At 42.0% G+C, this 24,575-nt stretch overlaps 1 protein-coding gene across 1 annotated transcript in view; it reads left to right on the top strand.

Annotated features, from left to right (window-relative positions):
• Positions 1–3,118: 3,118 nt before the first annotated feature.
• Positions 3,119–24,575, top strand: part of ZCWPW2 (zinc finger CW-type and PWWP domain containing 2) — a 95,066-nt gene continuing 73,609 nt past the window's right edge. The window contains exons 1-3 of the mRNA XM_074986128.1: positions 3,119–3,405; positions 9,288–9,447; positions 21,677–21,791. Coding sequence (XP_074842229.1) covers positions 3,119–3,405; positions 9,288–9,447; positions 21,677–21,791 — 562 coding nt within the window. The remainder of the gene's footprint in view (positions 3,406–9,287; positions 9,448–21,676; positions 21,792–24,575) is intronic.

Genomic DNA, 24,575 nt, shown 5'->3' with positions numbered 1-24,575 from the left:
CCCTGGAGAAGTTTTAAAGTCAAGCCTGTGTATAGATGAGGTATTTTTAAGTCTCTGTGGGGCCCTCCTTTCTGCACTTGGAGTGTCAGAATAGGGGAGGATCCGTGACAGCATGCCCCTTGAGTCCAAAGCTACCTATTGAGCAAGCCAAATACAGAAAAAGAAGCCTGAAGCAGGTAATCATTCAGGTATGAATACTTAGACTTGGACATTTTGGCACACTTTTGAGCCACAGTACTCAAAATTTATTTGCCCAAATTCAGGCCACTTTCATGTTGTATCTCATCCTTTCTTCCTTTGTCACCCAATGTAAGTCTTCAGGATGGTTAAATGGAGGGACAACTTCTGACTTTGGGGCAGTGTTTGTTTTTTCTTCTGTAAGTTTTCTCCTGGTGCCACGATATCTAGTTGACTTGGGCTACTCAGCAAATGACATCCTTCTTTCTTTTTTCCTGCTCAGGCAGCTCCTCTTGGCCTGTCTCTCTGTTTTTTAAAATCAGCACCTTCTGACTAGGTGATACAAGATTTTGATGGCTTTAGCTGCTCAGAGAGCAGTTGTCACTGACCATTATCTTTTCTTAAGCAATAATTGAGTGCTTGAGTCAGCTTCTCAGCTCATTCAAGGTACTGATGGGCCCTCAGAGAGGAATTACAACCTGTTCCTTATGCGGAGTAGGCATGTTGCAAATTTATTTATGTGCCTGCTACTGCCGCTTAAACATCTTCTCCTTCAGGGAACAGAGAGGTCCATTGGTGCCCCACTCTGTAAGTATCTGCTTGGTGAGTATGGCTAGTGCAAGGTCTCACAAGAAGGATAAGGCCCACCACCACAAGAAGCATGGGTAGGAGGAGAGAAAGAAAGCCACTATTTCCTCTTCAGCTGAACCTGGATATCTGTTAACGTCAGCCTTCCTCTTTTTCTTTTCCTTTCTCCATTTACTTTGCTTAAACATGTCTCCTAAGGTTGGTCATTCTGCTCCTAGAAAGAGCAGCATCCTTCCAAATTTTGCTTTGTTTTCCTTAGCACTGCATATTCTTAGATATTAACTTTTTGAAGGCCTATCCTGTCAGTCCCGCAGCCTCTTCCAGGTGAAAGGAAGGACAGTGGTCTCTGGAGGTGCCCATGGTATTGATGGTATTGATAAAGACTAGAAAATCTCATCCCTCCACCCCTCTAATCTATACATTATAGACCACTGAAAAGCAAGCGAGGGATAGGGACTCAAATACGCAATTTTTATTCACTACGGAGCATCTCCAGAAAGGTCAGTAGCAAACAGTTCACTGACCGCACTTTGGCAGGACACCTTTTCAGTTCAAAAATTGGAACATTTCTAATCATTAGTGTACTATAAGCATTTGTAAGGCTATACTGTCTTTTAGAATATATTAATAACCTGTCTTGAGCTCCCAGGTGGAATTCACTAAGAACAATGGGAACAATTGAGGCAAGCTGCTACTTTCTGCTCTCTCTGAGGGGAACATAGCCTGCCTCATACTTACTTCCTCAAAAACATTCAAAAACCCTGCTCTTTCATGCCAAATGTACTGCAAGCACCAAGTGTGTGTCTGTCGGTTTTTCACATGCATGTCTGCTTAGTTTCCCACCCAGCAGTAATTTTATATCTCTACCAGCTGTTCTGGGTATCCAAAGCATCTGGCACTGTTGGGAGGGACTCATGATCAGTTTTGTGGTTTCCCTTTGCTTCCCCATCAGAAGCCATTTTTTCTGCAGAGAAATTGGTGGGAATATGAATTCTGGACAAATCCAGTGATGCAGAATTCTCCCAGGAGTAAACAATTGAATGCTGTGGTTTATTTCTGGAACTGACAATAGGTATACATGTGTGTCTGTATTTTTTCTTTCATTGCCTTAATATTGATAGACAACCTTTAAATTTATACTTAGACTAATTAATAAACATCAGCACATCCATCTAATAAATGTATTAGATTTTCTTGATATATTCAGGATTTTCATATACTTGAGTGTTCGAAAATTGTTACCTGAATCAATAAAAATGGAATAATAGCTTTTTGTAAAACCTGAGTATTTTTCAGTAAAAACTGAAAACAAGAGACCTTACTCATTAGACACCAGGGTAGCTGAAGTGATGTGGAGAGTCATTTGGCTTCAGGCCTATTTCTGTTCCAAAGTCACATCCTGACTCCTCTGATTCTGTTCAGTGCCTACCTTTGAGTAAGGTATCTCAAGACAAGAAAGCCATCTTTATTTTCTACTCCCGTCCTCTTATCGGAAAGTAGTAGGACCTTCAGACCCATCATCAAGGTACTGATGATGGCTACTATTCAGATACTGAATAGATGTATATGGAGGACCTGATTTTTTATTTGAGATTTTCAGTATTTATTATGAGCATTGTTGTTCTCCCATAGGTCCTCTGATAATACACATTCTTTTACACCTGAGAGATTGGTTTTTCTTGTTCTTCCTGGCAGGAGCCAGTTCCAGACTGGCCCATAGGTTTGGGCATCGTAATAATTCTGTCTTTCAAAGATCTTTTTCTTTCAATGAAAGATCAAAAACATAATATGGCTGTGTTGCATGTGGTTAGTAACAGAGGGATTCATTCATATAGCCTTATTATTAATTTTTCCTTCAGAATGATGTGCTTTCAGATGGAAAAGCACATTTCAACCTATCTTTTTAAGAGCATCCACTTTTTTTTTCTTGTTGTATTTGTTTTTACTTCAGAGTGTTTCCTTTGCTGGATCGGGAAGAGGATATGAACAATGAGGAAGAAATATATTTGTTGTGGTCATCCCTTTTCTCCATATTAATTCCTTTTCTTTATGCTTTTTTTCCTTATAATCAGCCTTAGATTTTTATAAATAGAGAAGTAAGTAGGTGGGGTTATGTATATCTTTTTGGCCTCCTTGTTTTCAGGTAGATGGAGACAGAGTGCTGTTCATTCAGGTTGTTTCCTTTCCTTGACTAGGAAAAGGACAAGTCTGGAAAAAGTTTGATATATTTCTATGATTTTTAATGTATCTTGTTTTGTACACATTTATGTAATTTTTTTCTCTTGCATTTCAGAGTAAATACACTTTCAAGAATTGATCCTTAGAAGACTGGAAAAATCTTGGAGGTTTTGCGATGGATGCTAAAAATGAAAACAATTTTTATCTAGACAAAGTATGGGTTCAGTGTGAAATTGGCAGTTGTTTGAAGTGGAGACTGCTATCAAGTGATGATGCTGCACAAATTGATCACAGTGAGCCATGGTACTGCTATATGAATACTGACCCATGGTTTAATAATTGTTCTGTTTCTGAAGAATATTTTCCTGAAGAGTTTGAGTTTAACAAAAATGGATTTAAATACATCTACTCAGAACTTCCTATAGGAAGTCTAATTTTGGTGAAAATGCACAGCTGGCCAAGGTAAGATTAAAACTGTAATAATCTTAACTGTAAAACAAAACAAAAAAAAAGTCCTCTGTTCATTTTGTAATTTGTACTTAATTTGAGGCATAATATTCAGTTCTCCCTTGAAAAGTAAAATGGGTAGAAATGTAATACTTACATTTTCTCAGTGACTTCCAGATCTAATGTTCTCAGTACATAAGTAAGGTGATGTTTTCCACTGATTTGTGAGTCCTAAAAATGCACTTGGATTTTGAGAAACAGTTTGGATTAGGGCTCATACATTTAGGCTGCTTCTACACTAGCAAGTTCATTCAAAAGATTTTTCGAAAGAAGGGGGCTCTTTCGAAAGATCCCACAGAGTATCTGCATAAAAAGTGTTCCTTCAAAAGTAAAGTGAAATAATGTAATGCTCCTTTCAAAATCACTCTTCCGTTCCCATTTCAGGAAGAGCACCCCATTTTGAAAGCTTCTTTAGAAAGAAGACGTGCGTAGATGCTCAGCAGCCCCTTTTTTTTGAAAGAGTAGTCCTCATGGGGTCTGATTTTTTGATCCTTGGCCTGTTCTTTCAGAAAAACGGGCTGTTTGAAAGAGCAGATGGCTCTTTTGATCCACTTTTTTGTGTGTGGACACACTTTTTCAAAAGAAGTTTTTTCAGAAGAGGTCTTCCAGAAGAGCTTCTTTCGAAAGAGCTCTGTAGTATAGATGTAGCCTTAGTAAACAATGCTATAGATAAGTGGGCTCCAACCTTTTTAAGCACATCATCACTTTTTGAATTTAAGTGCAATCCAGGATATAACTGAAACCCAGATATCCTTGCCTCACCCCAGTTTAGGTTCTTCCCTTGCACATTCAAAGTAACTGTGGGGATGGAGAGCGAAACCCCCATAGGTCCTGATATACATATGTGCAAGTCTATTGATTCCAAAGTACCCACTCACATTACACCTGTGCAACCCTTTTTGCATTCACTAAGTTTGTACAAGTGTACTTAATTAGCACTTTCATCAAGGAAAACTATGTTTTGTTGAGTGTGCACATTGCAACGTGATTTTTGTAATTATAAGTAGGTATTTTGATTGACAAAAAAGTTCCAGTTACGAAAGGGATTTTATCTTCTCCTGTCTGTAGTATCAAAAAATATTTAGTACAAACACATTGAATCCTTTTGTCACCGATTCTGGCCTTGAGTAGGTGGCCCACAATTACCAAGCGTCCGTTTTGGTTCGCAGTTTAAACTCCACTACCCTGCAGCCAGTGACCATCTGTCCACTTCACCTCCTTACATGATTTATGAAAATCCCATTTCTTTCAGCATGAGCACCAAGACCTGACCCCATGCAGGCAGGCTCAGCATCTCATGGCATCTACCCAGCTGCCCATGCCTGGCTGTCATACCAAATGATCCCCTGCTTGGCCCCTGCAAAGCTGTTGGATCTGATCAGCTAATGGAGAGATGAGTCTGTCCAGTCCCAAGTGTGAGTGATCCATAGGAATTGGGACATGTATGCACACATTTCTAGATCCTTGAGTGAAAAAAGATATGAACAGGACACACTGCAGTGTAGAGTAAAGCCTAAACAACTGAGATAAATGTATCATAAAGCCTGTGAAGCAAACTGATGCTCTGGTGCTTCACCAAAGACCCACTGTTTCTATAAAGATAGCTGGATGTTATCCTCTCTTACCAAGATTCCTGTGGATGTGTTGAGGGCACAGAGGTGGTGCATGGAGGACCTAACCCAGAAGATGAGATTGTGTATGAAGAGGTTGAGGTAGATGAGTACTAAGGGCTCCCCCAAGGTCGCTGAATGTGTCTGGCTGCCGGGAACTGTTCTGTACTGCTGATGGACATAGCCAGCCTCAGCAGCTGATTTCCAGGGGACCAGGAAGTGGTAAGTGGCTATGGCTTGTGAAGTACAGGGCAGTGGGCATGGAAAAGTGGAAGGCTGGCTATATTTCTGAGAGGTGCATGTATCCCTGCGTACCTAATCGATATGATTGAGCACCATGTTGATGCTCACCATGATTTCAATGGAATCCCACATGTTCTTGTACAGATTCCATGGCAGAGCTGCTTTGTCCCCTCCTCCATTGTAGAGCACTTACGCCGTGCTATTCATGAATCGCTTGTGCAGGAACCAAAGCAGAACATAGGTGGGCTGCATATGGACAGACCAAAAACCAGAAGACCCCTGAAGAAGTTGTGTGCTGCTTTCCTTACGAAGAAGCTGTGTCCTGCTTTCCTTGCTTAACCTGAGCCGGGAGATGTCTTGTGGGGTAACCCCACCTGTAGAGAAGTGTGGCAAAATTAGAACTGTGTTCTTCCAAAGGGAATTTTCTAGCTCCAGCTGGAATTCTTTTTCTTCCTGTGGACAGCTGTCCTCACCCCCTGCTCATCAATCACCATGATTGAGGTGCTTACTGAGATGCTTTCCTTGCCAAGGTCAGCAGGGAAGTGAGTGGAAATGGGGGTTGTAAGTGAAATGTTCCAGAGTCCAGAGTGGATATTGACAGACTCCTTTTGTGCATTGTGCTGAATATTAAAGACCTTTCCTTCTCTGGGAATCCAAATTTCCCCATGCACTCCACCACCTCTCCCAACTTTGACTCTGATGCCTGGACATACACTCAACAGTGACTTGTAACCCTTTGCCAGCACCTCCCTTACCAGCTGGCATGCTGTTTTATTGCATTTCAATGCACTACTTTCTAATGAAAAAAGGCACACTTTCAGAATGGTTCTACACATTCATTTACTATTTAACAATGTCAAAGACCAATCTCTGTGATCCCAGGTGCTGGTGTTAAAGGTATGTGCCTGAGTATGTGTTGTATTGCAGGGGCAGGTAGGGAGGCAAAAGCAACTGTAATAGATTTATTTCAGTGCCTCTTATTTTTAAAGTGCAATCAAAATTTCCCTGATGATGATGCCAGCAGCCCTTTCAGCTCATCTGGCAGCTCAAAATCTGCAGTCAAGCACTGTGCCTCAGTGTTCCACCACAAGCAAACAATTCCCCCCTTACTTTCACATTAATTATGCAAACCACAGGAATATTCTCCTCAGTGAGGTCCAGCCCCCATAGAGATACCTCCATCTGGCCTTCAGCCTCTCAAAGGTGCATTTGACCACCATGCAGCACTTGCTCAGCCTGTTGTTAAAATGCTCTTTACTGCTGTCCAGGTGCCTCATACAGTTTCATGAACTAGGCCTGCAAACGATAACCCAGGTCTCCCAGGATCACATCCCCCATTGTAGTCCTGTTTTCTGGAAAGAGGGCCCCCAGCTGTGGCTTTCTGTTCAGGCCAGTGTTCCTGAAGACGTTTGCATCATGCCTCTTTCCAGACAACCCCATGCTGATGCCTATGAAATTCCCACTGTGATCCACAAGTGTCCATAACACCATAGCAGACCACCTCAGCAGGTCCTTTATAAACCATGAGTGGTCCATTCACCCAGATGTGCTACAATCAATTTTCCAAATTTGGGGCTATCCCCAGTTGGACTTGTTTGTCATGCACATCAGTGCAAAATGCCAGACATTTTCTTCTTACCAGAACCAGAGTACAAGATCTTGGGCGGACACATTCAGTGTCCCGTGAGCAAGCCTGCTCCTGTATGCATTCCCTCTGGTTCCCCTTGCCCACAAGGTTCTCTTCAAAATTCAGTCAGATCAGGCCTCGGTGATCCTGGTGGGTCCAGCATGGGCCAGGCAGCACTGGTACTTGTCCCTCTTGGACATGTTGGTGAGTGACCCAATAACACTCCTGTTATACTTGGACCTCTTGACTCAGGATGAAGGATGGTTGCAGCACCTTAACCCTCTGTCCCTTCACCTCATGGCATGGAAGTTTCATGGCTGAGTGGCATAGAATTTCCCTGCTCAGAACTGGTGAAGGAGGTACTCTGAACAGCAGGAAACCTTCCACGAGGGCCACTTATTTATGTGGGGGTGGCCACTTATTTGTGTGGGTGCCACAAAAAGGTTTATCACCCACCCCCCTGGCCACAATCCCTTCCATCTTGGATTACCTGTGGCACCTAAGTCAGGAAGAGCTGGCCCTTTTCTCCCTCAGGGTGTACTTGGTGGCCTTTCTGCTTTTCATCGGTGTGTTTGGACCCAATGGTGAAGAGGTTCATGAAAGGCCAGGACCCCTTACCCTCATGGACCTTAATCTGGTGCTGTTTGAGATTATGGGAGCCCCCTTTAAATTCCTCACTTCCTTTTCCTGAAGGTGGTCTCCTCTTTTAATGTCGATCAGGATATTTCTCTTCCAGTATTTTATTGCAAATCTCATGCCAGCCTGAGGGAGCAGAGTTTGTACACTTTAGATGTCTGAAGAGCATTAGTTTTTTATATAGGCAGGACCAAACCTTTTAGAGAATTACAGCAGCTCTTCATTGCAGTGGCAGACAGGATGAAGGGCCATCCGGTTTCCTCCCAGAGGATCTCCACCTGGATGGGTCTTGCATTAAGGAATGCTACAAGCTGGTGGGAGTGCCCCTTCCTCTGATTAGGATTCATTCTACTAGGGCACAGGCATCCTCAGTGGCACTTCTGGACCATGTACCTATTCAGGAGATCTGTAGGGCAGCCACCTGGTCCTCCATACACACATTTGTGGCCCATTACACAAAACACTAGGGAGGACACTGCAGTGGTGAGGGCTGTACTGCAGTTATTCTGGGGCTCCAACCCCACCTCCTAACATCAGCTTTCAGTCACCTACATTGGAATGCACATGAGCAGTCACTCAAAGAAGAAAAAATAGTTGTCTGTTTCTGTAACTGGTGTTCTTTGAGATGTGTTGCTCATCTCCATTCCCCACTGTCAGAGTAGCCAGCAAGAAGGAACTGAGTGGGGAGCAGGATGGGTGGTGTATATAAGGGTCACCATAATGACAGCACTCCAGGGCATGCCACACTGACCTGATGGCTACTGGCTAGGAGAAAAAGAATTCTGGCAATTTGGCATGCGTGTGTACACACGTCTACGTTGGAACGGACATGAGCAACACATCTTGAAGAACACCAGTTAACAGAAACAGGTAACAGTGTTTTGTGTGTTCCATAAGTAGAATATAGTGAAACTAAATACAAATAAATATAGCAAATATGGTATAAGTTTACAATATACAATACTATTGTAGTAAATAAAGTACCCTATTTTTGTTTTGTTTCTTAATATTTAATCTTGTTTTTCTTTAGTGTTATAGATTGCTAGGTATACCTCTATTATCCAGAATATATGAATATCTGGCAACCTCTCAGTCCCAGGGCTGCCGGATATGAAAGAGTTTACTGTATTTATTATTTTATAGAGCAGTAAAATATACTAGACCCTTTTGGGTATTGCAGATATGAAGAACTTTCAAATATACTTGAACCTCTTTAGTCTGGGTGTCTATGATCTGGTAAGACCCGTAATTTGGACCCCTATATGACTGGAGTGCCATATTGATAATAAAAACGAAGTAAGTTTTTAAATACACTGCAACAAAACAAAAAGTATACATACACCTTTATATGGCACAAATGTAACTTGTGTACATGGTAAATGGCAGAAAACTGTACTGTGTAATTAGTGCTTTTCTCCTACATATGATTATAAAACGAAAATAGTTTAAATACAGTGCAGTGAGGATTTATCTTATGACACTGTACATGTGCAATGCTCTATAATTGTTTCTTTACACATATAAAAGCTTTAGAAGTAGTTTTTGTTTACCTTTCAGTATGGCTAACATCCATGGTCTAGAAAATTCCATAGTCTGGCCTGACCTATTTCCCAAGGTTGCCAGATTAAAGAAGTTCAAGTGTATTTGGTGGTAACTGAGGTACAGATATCTCTTATTTTAAATTGTACATTTCCAAGTGTCTCAAATTTTTATTTTTAAAGATGGCCTGGTGTACTTTGTCCTGATCCTCTGAATGGACAATATGTGACGTATGCTTTGGATGGATATGTTGAAAGCAATCATGTAGAATTCTTAGGTGATCCCCATTCCAGAGCTTGGGTTGCAGTGAAATATATTAGTCGTTACTCTAGCTCAATTAAGGTAGGTAGAATAATATATTAATATTTCATAATGTTGGCATTTTCTCTGTGTGTGTGTGTAGCCATATGTTAAATAGTAAAAAAAATTCAGTTTTGTCATTTATTCACTCTTAAAGTGAATGAAAATATATATGACCTGAATGAATAACATAATATTTTGTTCGGGTGTAATAGTTACACATAACATTGGGTTAACTATTTGATGTCTTGGATTCACTTTTAAGAAATTAGGGATGGAAAATTAAAAGTTATCTAATGAAATAATTTTTTACTCATGGATGTTACATTTAAAAGGAGATTCAGGTGAGTTTATGCCTTTGCATTTAAAAACAGATTTCTGTTCCCTATAGCAATGTTTATATATTTCAGAGAATGTAAACTTACAGTAATAGCCTCATGCAGAAAGATATTAAGAAGTTTTATAGATTTCAATACAAAGTATTCCACTTTTATTCTTAAACTTTTTTGCACTGTATACACAGCTGCAGGCAACCTCAAAAGCATACTAGTAAAAGTATAACTGATTTAATAAACTTAAAACCCAGTCCTTTTTCTCAGTTATTTCAAGTTCTGTTTTTGCTGTATTTTTTAAAAATGACCCTAAAAAACAAAAACTTCAATATGCATTAACTCTCAGTGTGAACTAGAAAAAATTCAGTCAGAAATATCTTCCATAGAACTGCCTACCATTCCAAACCTCCAGCTTTTCTTCATATAAAATGCCAAGTGGAATAATATACTTTCTCTGTCATGTTCAGAGAAAGACAAAGAGAGAAACTGATATAATCATTGCTGGCACCGCCAGTTTTAAAAAATGCGGCACTTGTGTGAGGCAATGCCTGCCTTGGATGGCCACTCCAAATGTGATCAATGGGAGAAGGGCATGTTCCCCAGAAGTGCCCACATTGCTCACAACTTACCACACGGGCTCAGAGAGACAGGGAAATGTGGTCGCACATTATTCTGTTCGACAAGGCCCTTCAGCCATCTTCTTTTGAAACTGCTGAGCCAGCAGAAGCACAGGGCACTCTCTTCTGAAGCTGCCACACACAAGCAACAAAGAGCCTCTGCGACTCGATCATTGCCTAGTTTGCCCAGAGGAACGACAGGTGAGGCTGAGAGCATTACTGAAATGGTCTCTGGCATGTCTAAAAAGGCCAAGACTAAGAAAACAGTCACTTTAATGGCACTGAGATACGAACTGAAACCAGGAAGTAGATCAGTTCTGGACTGTTCAAAGTTGGCATGGATGGTCTCTACACTGCAACTTTCAGCACCGACAGCCCCAAGTCCAATGGCACTGACTGCCGCACCGGCTCATGCAGCACCAATGTCGACATTGACTCGTGTGACACCGACCATGGCACCAACCCTTACGGCACCTGCTATAACTGCACCTAGCCCTGAATCATCAGCGCCAAGCGTACCAGTGCCAGCTATTGCTCAACCTACTATGGACCCAACTAAAGGGCCAGCACTGGACAAGGACCCCAAGCACACCAAAGCCAAGTCTAACTCTAAGCACAGGCAGAGTCCCAAGCCTTCCCCGCACCGCTCATTGTCACTGCCTGTCTCAGTTACTTCACAATTATCTCCAGGGCAGTATTCAGTTCCATCGCCATTCCTCATTCTCTCATCGCCTTGCCAAAGATCGAGATTGCCTTCACCATTCTTAAAGCCATAATGTCCTCTGTACAAGGTTGAATCACAGTGAACCGAGGTAGTTGCCCCTCCATTTCGTCACCTCCTTCATCTAGGTATTTACACTTCTATTCCTCACACAGGCATGGTTGTAGATACCACTCCCCACACAGATGCTACTTGCCTGTGAGGCATCGCTATTGCTGTGTGCTAGATCCTGAGACTATGAGATTCGTTATCGTCGGGATTGGGGCATGCATGTGTGATGAGAGTCACTAGCGAGAGATTCGGTTGTATCCTGGTCACCCAGCCCATCTCCACTAGCTCTGCCACCGTTGGAACCTCACCCTCCATCCCCTCCCCCTCAGTCAAGGGAAGAGGAGACTCTTTTCTCGGACACTGATGCGCCTCCAACACCACCTTCTCCAAATGACACTTCTTCATCTTCACCAGGTGAAGTAGTCATTCTTGGTGATCCATCTCCCCTGATGATCTCAGGGTATTTCAAGATCTGTTCCAGAGAGTGGCCAGTACCCTGCACCTTTCTAAACTGGCAGAAATTCAAGAGAGGAAACAAGGACTTTTAAACAACCTGAGACCCCCTAGTTTCCTCAAAGATTGCCATCCCTCTTGTAGAGGCTATCATGGAAGCAGCTGACAATATATGGCAGACGCCAGCCTCCGCTCCTGCCACCAGTAAAAGGGTGGATAAGAAATATTTGGTCATCCACCTCCAACCACACTTGCTGGTGGTGGAATCTTCTCAGCAGAGAACCAAAATGCCACACTGGAAGTCCACTGACAAGTACTCTAAACATCTCAAACTTTTTGGTCAAAAAATTTACTCTTTCTCCACTCTACTTCTCCGGATGGCCAGTTATGCAGCACATCTTTCCAATCACAACTTTGACAACTACTCCAAGCTTATGTCCTTAATGAAGTACTTGCTGGACTCGAAAAAGCCCTTGCTTAAAGCCATCATCCAGGAACGCTATACTGCTTCCAGGACCAGTGTCCAAATTGCACTTAATGTGGCCGATACAGTGGCTCAATCTACGGACGCAGCAATAGTTATGAGAAGGGCATTTTGGCTGCAGACTTCAGGCATCCCCAGAGAACTCCAAAGCAAAGTGGAGTATCTGTACTTTGACAAACAAGCTTTTTGCCGAATCTATGGATATGATGTTACACTCAAGCAAAGACTCTTGTACTACCCTGAGAACCTTGGGTATGTACACCCTGCTGTTCAGGCACAGACAGTTTGGTCTATATCAAAGAAGATACACCCAACCGTTTCAAAGACAATTCCAACAGAGACAACACAACCAATCTAGGCTCCCTCAGAGACCATTGAGGCATAGGAACAACCAGCCTTGTAACCAAGAACAACAACAAATCAGACAGCAAGTTTGCTGGTGTCATCGAGAGCCACATTCCCACCAAGGCCACAATCTCGCCTCCGTCCCCTAAGTTGTTTCATCACCTCCTGTGACCATATTTCGATCAATGGTCTCGAATAACAACAGACAGGTGGGTGTTAGAAATCATAGAATTATAGAATGCTAGGACTGGAAGGGAGCTTGAGAGGTCATTGAGTCCAGCCCTCTGCCCTTATGGCAGGACCAAATACTCTCTAGACCATTCTTGACAGACATTTATCTAACCTGTTCTTAAACACCTCCAGAGATGGAGATTCCACAACCTCCCTAGGCAATTTATTTCAGTAGATCAGTTGGATTAATTGCTTTCCCAGATAATTAGACCAACAACTGTTGGCCATATGTGCTACGTTCACAAGTGAGTGAACTGTAAGCACGCCCCAATCGGGATTGAATGTATTTATTATGTATATTCTAATATATTCTATATATTCTATTCTATATTCTACAATATATTCTAATAAATATATTCAGCCCCGATTGGGGTGTGCTTACAGTTCACTCACATGTGAATGTAGCACATATGGCCAACAGTTGTTGGTCTAATTATCTGGGAGAGCAATTAATCCAATTGATCTATATATACTCCTTTCCCACAACCAATGCTGTGAACCCATGAGATATGGTATCATCCTTGACTATGATGAAGGCATCCCTGGTTCGAATCATGCTAAATACAGCAGTTTACGCACGTCTGATGAGTTCCAATAACCTCCCTTGCTGCCGTTTAAGCCCATTGCTTCTTGTTCTATCCTCCAGAGGCCGAGAAGAACAAGTTTTCTCCCTCTTCCTTATGACACCCTTTTAGATAGCGGTTTTCAGGTATCATGCCCCCCCTCAATCTTCTTCAAACTAAACAAGCCCAATTCTTTCAGCCTTCTTTCATAGGTCGTGTTCTCTAGACCTTTGATCATTCTTGTTGCTCTTTTCTGGACCCTTTCCAGTTTCTCCACATTCTTTCTTGACATGTGGTGCCCAGAACTGGACACAATATCCCCACTGAGGCCTAACCAGTGCCCAGTAGAGTGAAAGAATGACTTCTTGTGTCTTGTTCACAACACACCTGTTAATCTATCCCAGAATCATGTTTGCTTTTTTTTGACAGCATCACACTGTTGACTCGTATTTAACTTATGGTCCACTATAACCTCTAGATTCCTTTCTGCCATACTCTTTCCTAGACAGTTCCTTCCCATTCTGTATGTGTGAAACTGATTATTCCTTCCTAAGTGGAGTACTTTGCATTTGTTTTTATTAAATGAGTTCTCCAATTTGTCCAGATCATTTTGAATTCTGACCCTGTCCTCCAAATTAGTTGCAACCCCTCCCAGCTTGGTATCACCTGCAAACTTAATAAGCGTACTTTCTGTGACAATATCTAAATAATTGATGAAGATATTGAACAGAACCAGTCCCAGAACAGACCCCTGCGGAACCCCACTTGTTATACCTTTCCAGCAGGATTGAGAACCATTAACAACTACTCTCTGAGTATGGTTATCCAGCCAGTTTTGCACCCACCTTATAGTAGCCCCATCCAAGTTGTATTTGCCTAGTTTATTGATAAGAATATCATGCGAGACCATGTCAAATGCCTTACTAAAGTCTAGGTATATCACATCTACTGCTTCTCCCTTATCCACAAGGCTCATTATCCTATCAAAGAAAGCTATGAGATTGGTTTGACATGATTCTTGATTTACAAATCCATGCTGGCTGTTTCCTATCACCTTACCACCTTCCAAGTGTTTGCAGATTATTTCCTTAATTACTTGTTCCATTATCTTTCCTGGCACAGAAGTTAAACTGACAGGTCTGTAGTTTCCTGCTTTGTTCTTATTCCCCTTTTTATAGATGGGCACTATATTTGCCTTGTTCCAGTCTTCTGGAATCTGTCCTGTCTCCCATGATTTTCCAAAGATGACAGCTAATGGCTCAGATAACTCCTCTATCAGCTCCTTGAGTATTCCAGGATGTATTTCATCAGGCCCTGGTGACTTGCAGACATCTAACTTTTCTAAGTGATTTTTAACTTGTTCTTTTTTATTTTATCTCCTAAACCTACCCCTTTCCCACTAGCATTCGCTATGTTAGGCATTCCTTCTTCAGACTTCTCGGTGAAAACCGAAACAAAAAAGTCATTAAGCATCTCTGCCATTTCCAAGTTTCCCATTATTGTTTCTCCCTCCTCTCTGAGCAATGGGCCTACCCTATCCTTGGTCTTCCTCTTGCTTCTAATGTATTTATAAAAAGTCTTCTTGTTTCCCTTCATGCCTGTAGCTAATTGGAGCTCATTTTGTGCCTTTGCCTTTCTAAACTTGCCCCTGCATTCCTGTGTTTTTTGCCTATATTCATCCTTTGTAATTTGTCCTAGTTTCCATTTTTTTATATGATTCCTTTTTTATTTTGAGATCATGCAAGATCTCCTGGTTAAGCCCAGGTGGTCTTTTGCCATATTTTCTATCTTTCCTACTCAGAGCAATAGCTTGCTTTTGGGCCCTTAATAATGTCCCTTTGAAAAATTGCCAACTCTCCTCAGTTGTTTTTCCCCTCAGTCTTACTACCCATGGGACTCTACCTACCAGCTCTCTGAGTTTACCAAAATCCGCCTTCCTGAAATCCATTGTCTCTATTTTACTGTTCTCCCTTCTACCCTTCCTTAAAATTGTGAACTCTCTGATTTCATGATCACTTTCACTCAAGCTGCCTTCCACTTTCAGATTCTCAATCAGTTCCTCCCTATTTGTTAAAATCAAATGTAGGACAGCTCCCCCCTGCCCCAGTAGCTTTTTCAACCTTCTGAAATAAAAAGTTGTCTCCAATGCAGTCCAAGAACTTATTGGATAGTCTGTGTGTTGTTTTGTTAGTTTCCCAACATATATCTGGAAAGTTGAAGTCCCCCATCACCACCAAATCCTGGGCCCTGGATGATTTTGTTAGTTGTTTAAAGAAAGCCTCATCTACCTCTTCCACCAGGGTAGGTGGTCTGTAGTAGACTCCTAGCAGGACATCACTCTTGTTTACCCCTTTTAGCTTAACCCAGAGACTCTCAACATATCCGTTTCCTATGTCCATCTCCAACTCAGTCCAAGTCTGTACATTTTTAATATATAAGGCAACACCTCCTCCCTTTTTCCTCTGTCTGTCCTTTCTGAGCAAGCTGTACCCTTCCATACCAACATTCCAATCGTGTATTATCCCACCAAGTTTCTGTGATGCCAACAATGTCATAGTTGTATTTATTTATTTGCACTTCCAGTTCTTCCTGCTTATTACCCATATTTCTTGCATTTGTATATAGGCATCTAAGATACTGATTTGCTCTTGCCTCCCAGTTTTGCCCTGGCCCTCCTTTTTCTCTGCCATTATAGCCTGTGCTCCCTCCCTTTTCTGACCCATCTCCCAGGTCTCCATCTTCTCTAGATACCTATGGGCTTTGCTCCCCTGTCCCTGTTGAACCTAGTTTAAAGCCCTCCTCACTGAAATAGTGTCTTTGAGTTACATCATCCCTCTCCGGGCCATCCCACCTTCCACCTCGCCTACCCCGTTCCTCTTCAGGGACCCCTTTCACAAGATTGTGCTTCAACAAGAGTGGATCACTTCCTCGCTATAGGGGTGGTGGAATCAGTACCGGACGAGTTCAGAGGGAGAGGCTTCTATTCCCAATGCTTCCTCACTCAAAAGAAGCTGCGGGGGAGGTGGGCTAGAGGCCCATACTGGACCTTTTGAAATTTTAAACTGTCATCTGCAAAAAACAGCGTTTCAGGATGGTCACGCTGACCTCCATAATTCCTGTGCTAGATCACGGCAATTGGTTTGTGTGTCTCAACCTCCAGGACATCTACTTTCATATAAACATCCATCCTGCTCACAGATGACTTCTACAGTTCATGATGGGCGATGCACACTTCCAGTACCATGTCCTACCCTTCAGCCTTGCCACGGCTCCCAGGCTACTCTCCGAGACTCTCACAGTGGTTGCAGCACACCTTCATTGGCTAGATGTCATCATCTTCCCGTCTCTAGATGACTGTCTTATCAAACGGGCATCTTAAGCAAAAGTCACCACCATGATACAGGTTACGAAAGCCACTTTTACTTGTTGGGCCTCATTATAAATGACCAGAAATTGATTCTGAAGCCCGCACAAAGCATAGAGTTTATCAGTGCACGACTAGATTCCATCATAGCTGGGGCATACCTTCTGCTCCAGCATTACCATACCATTCAAGACATCATTCATATGGTCTCTACAAGCCCGAAGGTGCAGATTATAACTTGCTTGCAGCTCATGGGACACACAGCTGCCACTATTTGTTGTCCAAAATGCACGCCTGCAGTTTCAATGCATCCAGCATTGGACAGCAACTGTATACAGACCCATAAATCATGATTTTCACAAGTGGGTCACAGTGCCAAATGACATCCTTCAATCCTTTTGATCGTGGATGATGCCAGACAATCTGCTCTCGGGTGTCCCATTTCATTGGCCAAAGCCAATCGCACTAATTACGACAGACACCTCCCTCTTGAGATGGGAAACCCAATTCAATGGTCAGTCTGTGCAGGGCCAGTTGTCCAGTACAGAGGTATCTTTCCATATAAACCTGTTGGAACTCAGAGCATGCAAAACTCCTGCAAACACTTTCTACCATGCATTCGTGGCACACCTGTCAAAATACTTACAGACAATATGGCTACAATGTATTGCATCAATCACCAAGGAGGAGCATGCTCCCAGTCTCTCTGTGCAGTGGCGATCCATCTGTGGAACTGGTGCATTTGCAACAACATAATGCTGGTAGTTTTGTATTTACCAGGCATCAACAATATGGAAGTGGATGTCTTGATCAGATGCTTTGTGCTAGACCACAAATGGAAGATCTCCCATGACATTCTTCACTCTGTGTTTCACCAATGGAGGTTCCCAGTCATAGACTTATTTGCCACCCAGCTAAATTGCCAATGCAAGAGGTACTGCTCCAGAGGTGTTCTGGGGCCAGGTTCCCTGGGCAATGCATTCTTAAACAATTGGAGGGGTCCACTACTCTCTGCATTTCCCCCAACAGTGCTAATTCCCAGAGTGCTAAAGAAAATCAACAGGTTCAGAGCCAAGCTCATACTGATAGTGCCTGCATGGGCATGCCAGCACTGGCTGCCTATCCTGCACAGGATGTCACTCCTCATGCCTTGTCCCACAGAACTGTTGACTCAGGATCAGGAGGCAATCATATACCTGCAACCTCGCCCTCTCCATCTCACGGCCTGGCTCACTGCTGTTTCGACAGTGCTGAGGATCTCTGCTCAGGCCAAGTGAAAGAGGTTCCCATGCAGCGCAGACAACAAAATACACGTAAGGCTTACCTTTCTAAGTGGAAGTGATTCACGATCTGGTGCTCCTCCAGACCGTGAAGTGGAGGAGTGAAGCTTGCATCCTTACTATTCCTGACGACTTGCAACACCTGAAACAATAAGGTCTAGCTCTGACATCCTTGAAAGTGCACCTGGCTGCTATATCAGTGTTCAGGCACACAATCGACAGTGCATCAGCCTTTGCTCACCCAATTACAGCATGTTTTCTTAAAGGACTGGGTAACCTGTACCCCCCGAGGCAACCTGTTGCACCCTGTGGAGTTTGGACTTAGTTCTAGAGACACTAACAAGAGACCCATTCAAGCCTATGGCTATGGCGTTGGTCAGATTGCTGATGTTAAAGACAGTGTTCGTCCAGACAATTACATCCACCTGAAGGGTGGGTGAGCTGTCTGCCCTGATCGTGATCCCACCATATACAATTTCCAACAAGGATGGGGTGATACTCAGATTACACCTCCGCTTCTTCCCCAAGGTCGCCTCGTAATTCCAGATTAATGAGCTAGTAGTGTGCCTGGCGTTTTACCCTAAACCGCATGCCTTGGCATCTGAGGTGCAGTTGCATTTGTTGGTTGTGAGAAGGGCTTTAGCCTTCTACATAGACAGGACCAAATCCTTTTGGAGGACTGAGAGGTTGATGGTGTCTACAGCCTGTTGCTCGAAAGGCAAGGTGATATCTTCGTAGATACCATCTAACCTTATAACGTCCTGCATCATAATTTGCTCCTCCCTGTGGGATGAGTCCTTACAGTGCCAACCAAGGGCACTCTCAGCCAGAGCGATGGCAGCATTGATGGTGATCTTAAGAGGAGTCCCCCTTCGCGATATCTGCAGGGCAGTGACCGGGCTGTCCTATGACACATTCATCAGGCACTTATGTCATCTACTGACAGATGACTGAGGATACCTCTTTGTCAAAAGTAGTGCTATCTGTCCTGGACAAGACTTGAACCTGGTACCTGCATCCTTGTTTATTTGCGGGGATAGGTACTGCTACTCAGTCACCTAAGGTGGAACACCCATGGGGACACTCGAAGAGGAAAAAGAAGTTACTCACCTTTGTGCAGTAAAGATGTTTTTTCAAGATGTGTCCCTGTGGGTGCTCCACCACCCACTTTTCCTCCCTACTTCAGATTCTTCTTCGGTGTTCTTCTGTTTCAGATTCAAAGCAGTTTCCAGGGACTGGCTGAGTCCAGACCATGCCTATGATTGAAAGGGCATGAAACGGCACATTGGAGCCCATGCATGCATGATCCAGCTGAAAACGGCTATGAAGATCTCTGATCTGCGGTGCCAGGGCAAGCCTGGCACCTAAGGTGGAGCACCCAAAGGGGGACATCTTGAAGAATTATTGTTACTTCTATTTCTTTATAGAAATGGATAATAAGTGATGGTTTCAGAACAGCCATCCTGCTTTTGTTTAACCAGTTAGTCATAGCTCAACAATGTTGGCTCATTTTTCCCAAATTTTATGGGACATCATGTTTAATTACCTGGACCATAAATAGTCAATATAGCATTGTTATATATATGTATGTATTTATATATGATGTAATACACATATATACTTATCAGTTCAAGGTTTGAAAGACATTAATTTCAGTTTGATGTAAGGTCATTTCTTAGCCTTAAGAAAAGTAAGTTCTGCTTTGAGTACTTCATCAGGTGTGTGCACATGCCTGAGTACAGTAGAAAAAGATCTGTTGTCCTAGCAGCTACGTATAGGGTTGACCTGAATGCCCCTTGGAATTGTGCCTTCACAGTGCCCAATATATAGCCCAGCTGACTCATTGCCTCCTCAGTTCCCTTCTTATCACCAGTGATGGTTAACTAAAACTCCCCAGTGCTCTTGTTTGCAAGTCTTTTCACTTTATTCATTGTTCTTTCAGTTACAGTTGTTAGTGACAGTTGACAGTAGTGGGACCCAAGAATCTGATCAGTCATAAGCTGGTCAGTTTCCTGGGTCCTGCAAGCAGCAGGGAGATGGGAACCAGGCTGCCCCTGGGTTCCCATCTCCCCGATGGTTGCAGGACCTGGGAAACTGACCAGTGACGAGCTGGTCAGTTTTCTGGGTCCAACAAGCAGAGAGGAGAGGGTAACCAAGTGGCAGGCTCATCTGATACTGCTGCTGGGGGCTGGGCTGGGAGCCCATCTGCTTCCCAGATATGGGGTGGTGGGGTCTTCCCGCCCCCTGGCCAGGGACCCCATGGTTGGCTCTGCTGGCTTCCAGCTGTGGGGCTGTGGGTGTCCCTTCCCCCTGGCCAGGAACTCCACAGCTGAGTCTGCTGGCTTCCAGCTATAGGACTGCTGGGTCTCCCCAGCTGGGGACCCTGTGGCTGGCTCTGCCAGCTTCCAGCCACAGGACTGCAGGTCTCCCCTCCCTCAGCCAAGGACCACACAGCTGAGTCTGCTGGTCAGGTGCTACCCAGCCGGCTTCCAGACGTGGGGCTGCAGGTCTCCCTGCCCCAGGCCGGGGATTGTGCAGCTGACTTTCCTGGCTTCCAGCCACGGGGCTGCGGGGGTTCGCCCACCACGGCACTGATCCCCCAACACCCCCTCTTGAATAAACATGAGGTATGTGCATTTTGAATGTACGTATCTTGAGGGATTACTATGTTCTCTTCTTCCTTCTACTTACCCACATAATCACTGCATTATCTCACTTTCTCCTCTCCAGATAACTAGTCTAGAAAGCACTTTACATCTCCCATTACAAAGTCGGCTGCAGCTGCAAAGTTTACACAAATCTTACCTATCACTCCAGTCCATGTTGGCTTGTATTTTCTGGTCTAGTGCATTTTTGCAAGACTGCACTAATACTGTAGTTAGGTAGTTCTTTCAGATAAAAATTAAATATTATGTAGTCACATTTTGTTATAAGTCAGAGTAAAATTTCTGTAGGAGTGTTTAATGAAGGGTATATGAATAATACCGTAAATATTCTTGTGAATAAAGATTATTTTGGAGTTTCACTCTGCTGTCCTTATAGACTCAAAATGTTGATTTCATTGAGTAGAAAGATAAACACAATCAGGAGTTGCAGAAGTGATCTCTCTGCAGCACTTGGAAGTTCATGTTCTGTATTAAAAGGGGCCCAATTACAAAAAAACTAAAAACTTTCTGACCTTTGCACCCTACGTAATTTACCAGAAATAGATACAGGTGATTTATCTTGCACTGAAGCTCTCAGTTAGGCCGCGTCTACACTAGCAAGTTCTTTTGAAATATTTTTCGAAAGAAGGGGCTCTTTCAAAATATCCAGCATAGCATCTAACACAAAAAGCATTCTTTTGAAAGTAAATCTAAAGAATGCATTGCTCCTTTTGTAAGCACTTTTCCACTCCCGTTTCAGGAACAGTGCCTTCTTTCAAAAGCTTATTTCAAAAGAATACGTGTGTAGACACTAAGTGAACCCTTTTTTTTTTCTAAAAGAGCAATACTTACGGCACCTGATTTTTCTGTCTGTTGCCTATTCTTTTGAAAGAGTGGGGGCTGTGTGGATGCTCTTTTTTTGAAAGTGTGGATCACTCTTTTGAGCTGCTTTTTCGTGTGAGTATGCACTCTTTTGAAAGAAGTTCTTTTGGAAGAGATTTTCCAACATGACTTCTTTCAAAAGATCACTGTAGCCTTACTCTAAAAGCTTTACTGTCTACAGTTCTTTTCTAGTAATTATTTAATATTTTTGAAATACTACTTTTTTGTTTTTGACTCATGCAAAGCGTAGAAAAATGGAGTCATGATGAGGAATTTAATATTAGTTTCTCTGTATTTCCATAGCCAGAACAATGCAAGAGAAAAAAGAAATGGTATAAAAGTGCACTGGAAGAAGCAAACAAATTATTTGCATTTTCTGCTCAGCAAAGACTTGAAATGTGCCATCTATCAAAAAATGGTATAAAATAAATTTTTTGGCACTAGTTTAAATACAGTTATAAACATATGCAGCAATTACTTACAGTCACAGTGATGGAAGTTTTTTAAAGAACATGTTCATATCATAATAGGAAAAATGGCATGTTATAGTATGTGTCTCATGCTCAGTGGATTTCCTTCATAGATTCATTTCTATTGTAAAGAATGTTGGTTCTCAGGTAATTTATAATTGAGTATTTATTAAATTACTTTGCATGTCTAGTGAGAAAGTGATATACAATTTGTCTTCAAGATTTTTTTAAAAAATTGCTTAGTATAAAAGAACCTTGCCATTCATAAGTTTATAACAAGTTTAAGCACAAAATGCCTTGTAAAGTGAAATCTTTTTCCTGCACCTGTTAACTTTTGCTTTACTGTCCAACCGATTTACCTTTAGACTAAACATAAAATATTTCAATCTTTGGGAAATTTTTTTTGAAGCATGAAATATATAAATTTAGAATTGGATAGTCTTCCGATTCATGTCCGTGATTCTGATGCCACTTATTCTCACCAAGGAAGTCCACTGTTGACATTTTTCCCAGGGCCAGTCTAGAGTATGTAACACAGTTTGTGAAGATATTTATAGCACTGTTAGTGCTAATCTGGCTAGGGAAACTGGAAATCTTTTTAGAACCATTCCGAAAAATAATATTTAGCTTGCTTTTGTCTTGGATAACTGATTTTTCATTTAAAGTACAGTGTTAAATTACCCCAAAACCCATCTGTTCTTTTCTCCTTTTGGAATATTGCAGACAAATAGCTTCACAATTAATTTTTGTTAGCTTTAATTTTTTATTACTCTGTAAACACTAAAGTACTGTTGACTTGCAGAGCGGGGGAAGAAAGCTGTTTAACTTTTTGTTCTTACAACGTAGATTGTGGTGCCCAGTACTTCAGATAAATGTTACCTTTTATTTTTCTGTAAATTCAGGAAATAACATTAACCATAACAGATAAACTTGTGAGCCCAAGTTATTAATAGAAAGGTAATGTGCTAAGAACACATGTTGTTAATAACTAAAGAGTAGTGAAGCATGTTCATCAAAAATAGGAGTCTTGTGGCTTGTAAATGCATTCGCATATTGTGCATTCTGAATTATTTAATCCTCTAGGAGCTCATCAATCTTAAAATTATGATGAAAACATTTGTTGCTTTTACAAATTGATAAGCTTATTTCTGACATTACCCAAATGTATTTCTAAGATCCAACACATGCTAAACACCTGAGGAAATTTACCATCCCAGTGGGAAACTCACGTAACCTCAAGTTTTCAGGTGTATACTGTGTCTTCTAGAGCGCAACCACTACAGTACTGTTTGACAAGATGCTCACTCTGCCTGAACTGAGCTGTCAGAGTGTATGAAACATTGGAGAGCCTGGATTCTTCCCATACACTTTGGCATTTGGTACTTTAGCAGAATTATCTCAGAGCAGTCCTTGTATTCTTCCTCAGAACAGGGACGCTAGTAAAAGGATCCTTGAACTCTGCCTCTGTACCATTGTATACATGCACAAAGCCAGGCACAGGCAAGCAGTGTTCTAAATATTCTACGTATGTATTTGGTCCCTAGTGTTTTACTCAAATTGCAAAGTCCATTGAAGACATATTTTATACTGTCTGCTTTATATTTGCACTTCAGGGCCTATCAGCACTCAGTTAGTCATAGTGCCATTTATTTTGCCATGAGAACTTTTCATCCATTAGTGAAATGTTAACATCTCAGAACCTCACAGATAACACTTTGGCTGGGTTTTGCACAAAAGTCTTTTCCAAACAGAACCTGAGTATTTTTTCTTCTTTGGGACCCCACTTAACCAAATTAAATCACTTTGTGGGAAGGGAGTGCCTATGTACTCTCTAGACCAGCAAACATATCTGTAATACTGGTGATTTAAATCTGCTCTTGGTTAGAAGGCAAACCTAAATAATAATGCTTAGTAAATATATGAAGATAAGGAGTGGTGCTTTGCAAAACTCTAATGGAAAGAGATTGAGGTTTGGTGCCATAACATTTCCCCATTGTAAATAGCTTTTAACATACACATTGGGCCTGTCATAATTTGTGTTTTAGATTCATACCTTTCCTGGGCCAATGGGACAAAGACTTTTAATCGAGATTATGAGTGCCCCTTTTTAGGACATCAAAATGAAAAAGAATAATCTCTGAAGCAGGATTTTCCAGTCTTTCCAGTTTTCTCTTACAAATATTTTTAACTACATGCTGTTTACTTTGCAAGGATGACCAGTGACAGTATAAAACAAACTGATACAACTCTCCTGTGACAAAGCCCTACAACAGATTTTCTCTAGCCAGTTACGCAGAAGATTTTGGCTGTTCCATGAGGAGGAATACACAATATTTGTTGTAGTGGTTTTAAAATTCTCATTGCATTTTCAGCTGCCCATCTTTGTGCACTTGTTTACATAGACATTTAGTTCATGGAAAGTGGGATGTAAATCTATCCTGCACTAACCTTCTGCACATGTAAGTGTCCACATGGACTCTGCTGCTGTGCACTACAATGTAGTTCTAACCTAGACTAGATAAAACAGAAATAAATTAAAGGGCTCTAGGGAATTAGTGTGAGGCACCAGGGTCCACATTAATCAACAAAGGACATGCTAAGTACCTCTTCTGTATGGGAGAAGTGCATATAATATTCAATAGTTAAACATCCCGCTCCTTTTCAATAAGGATCCAAATTGGCAGAATTTTGCCTAAAGCTCTTACTCCTTGACAGATCCATGAAGACTTCTT

The sequence above is a fragment of the Carettochelys insculpta genome, chromosome 2 (assembly GCF_033958435.1).
Source record: "Carettochelys insculpta isolate YL-2023 chromosome 2, ASM3395843v1, whole genome shotgun sequence".
Lineage (NCBI taxonomy): Eukaryota > Metazoa > Chordata > Testudines > Carettochelyidae > Carettochelys > Carettochelys insculpta.
This window is presented reverse-complemented; position numbering and strand designations above follow the sequence as displayed.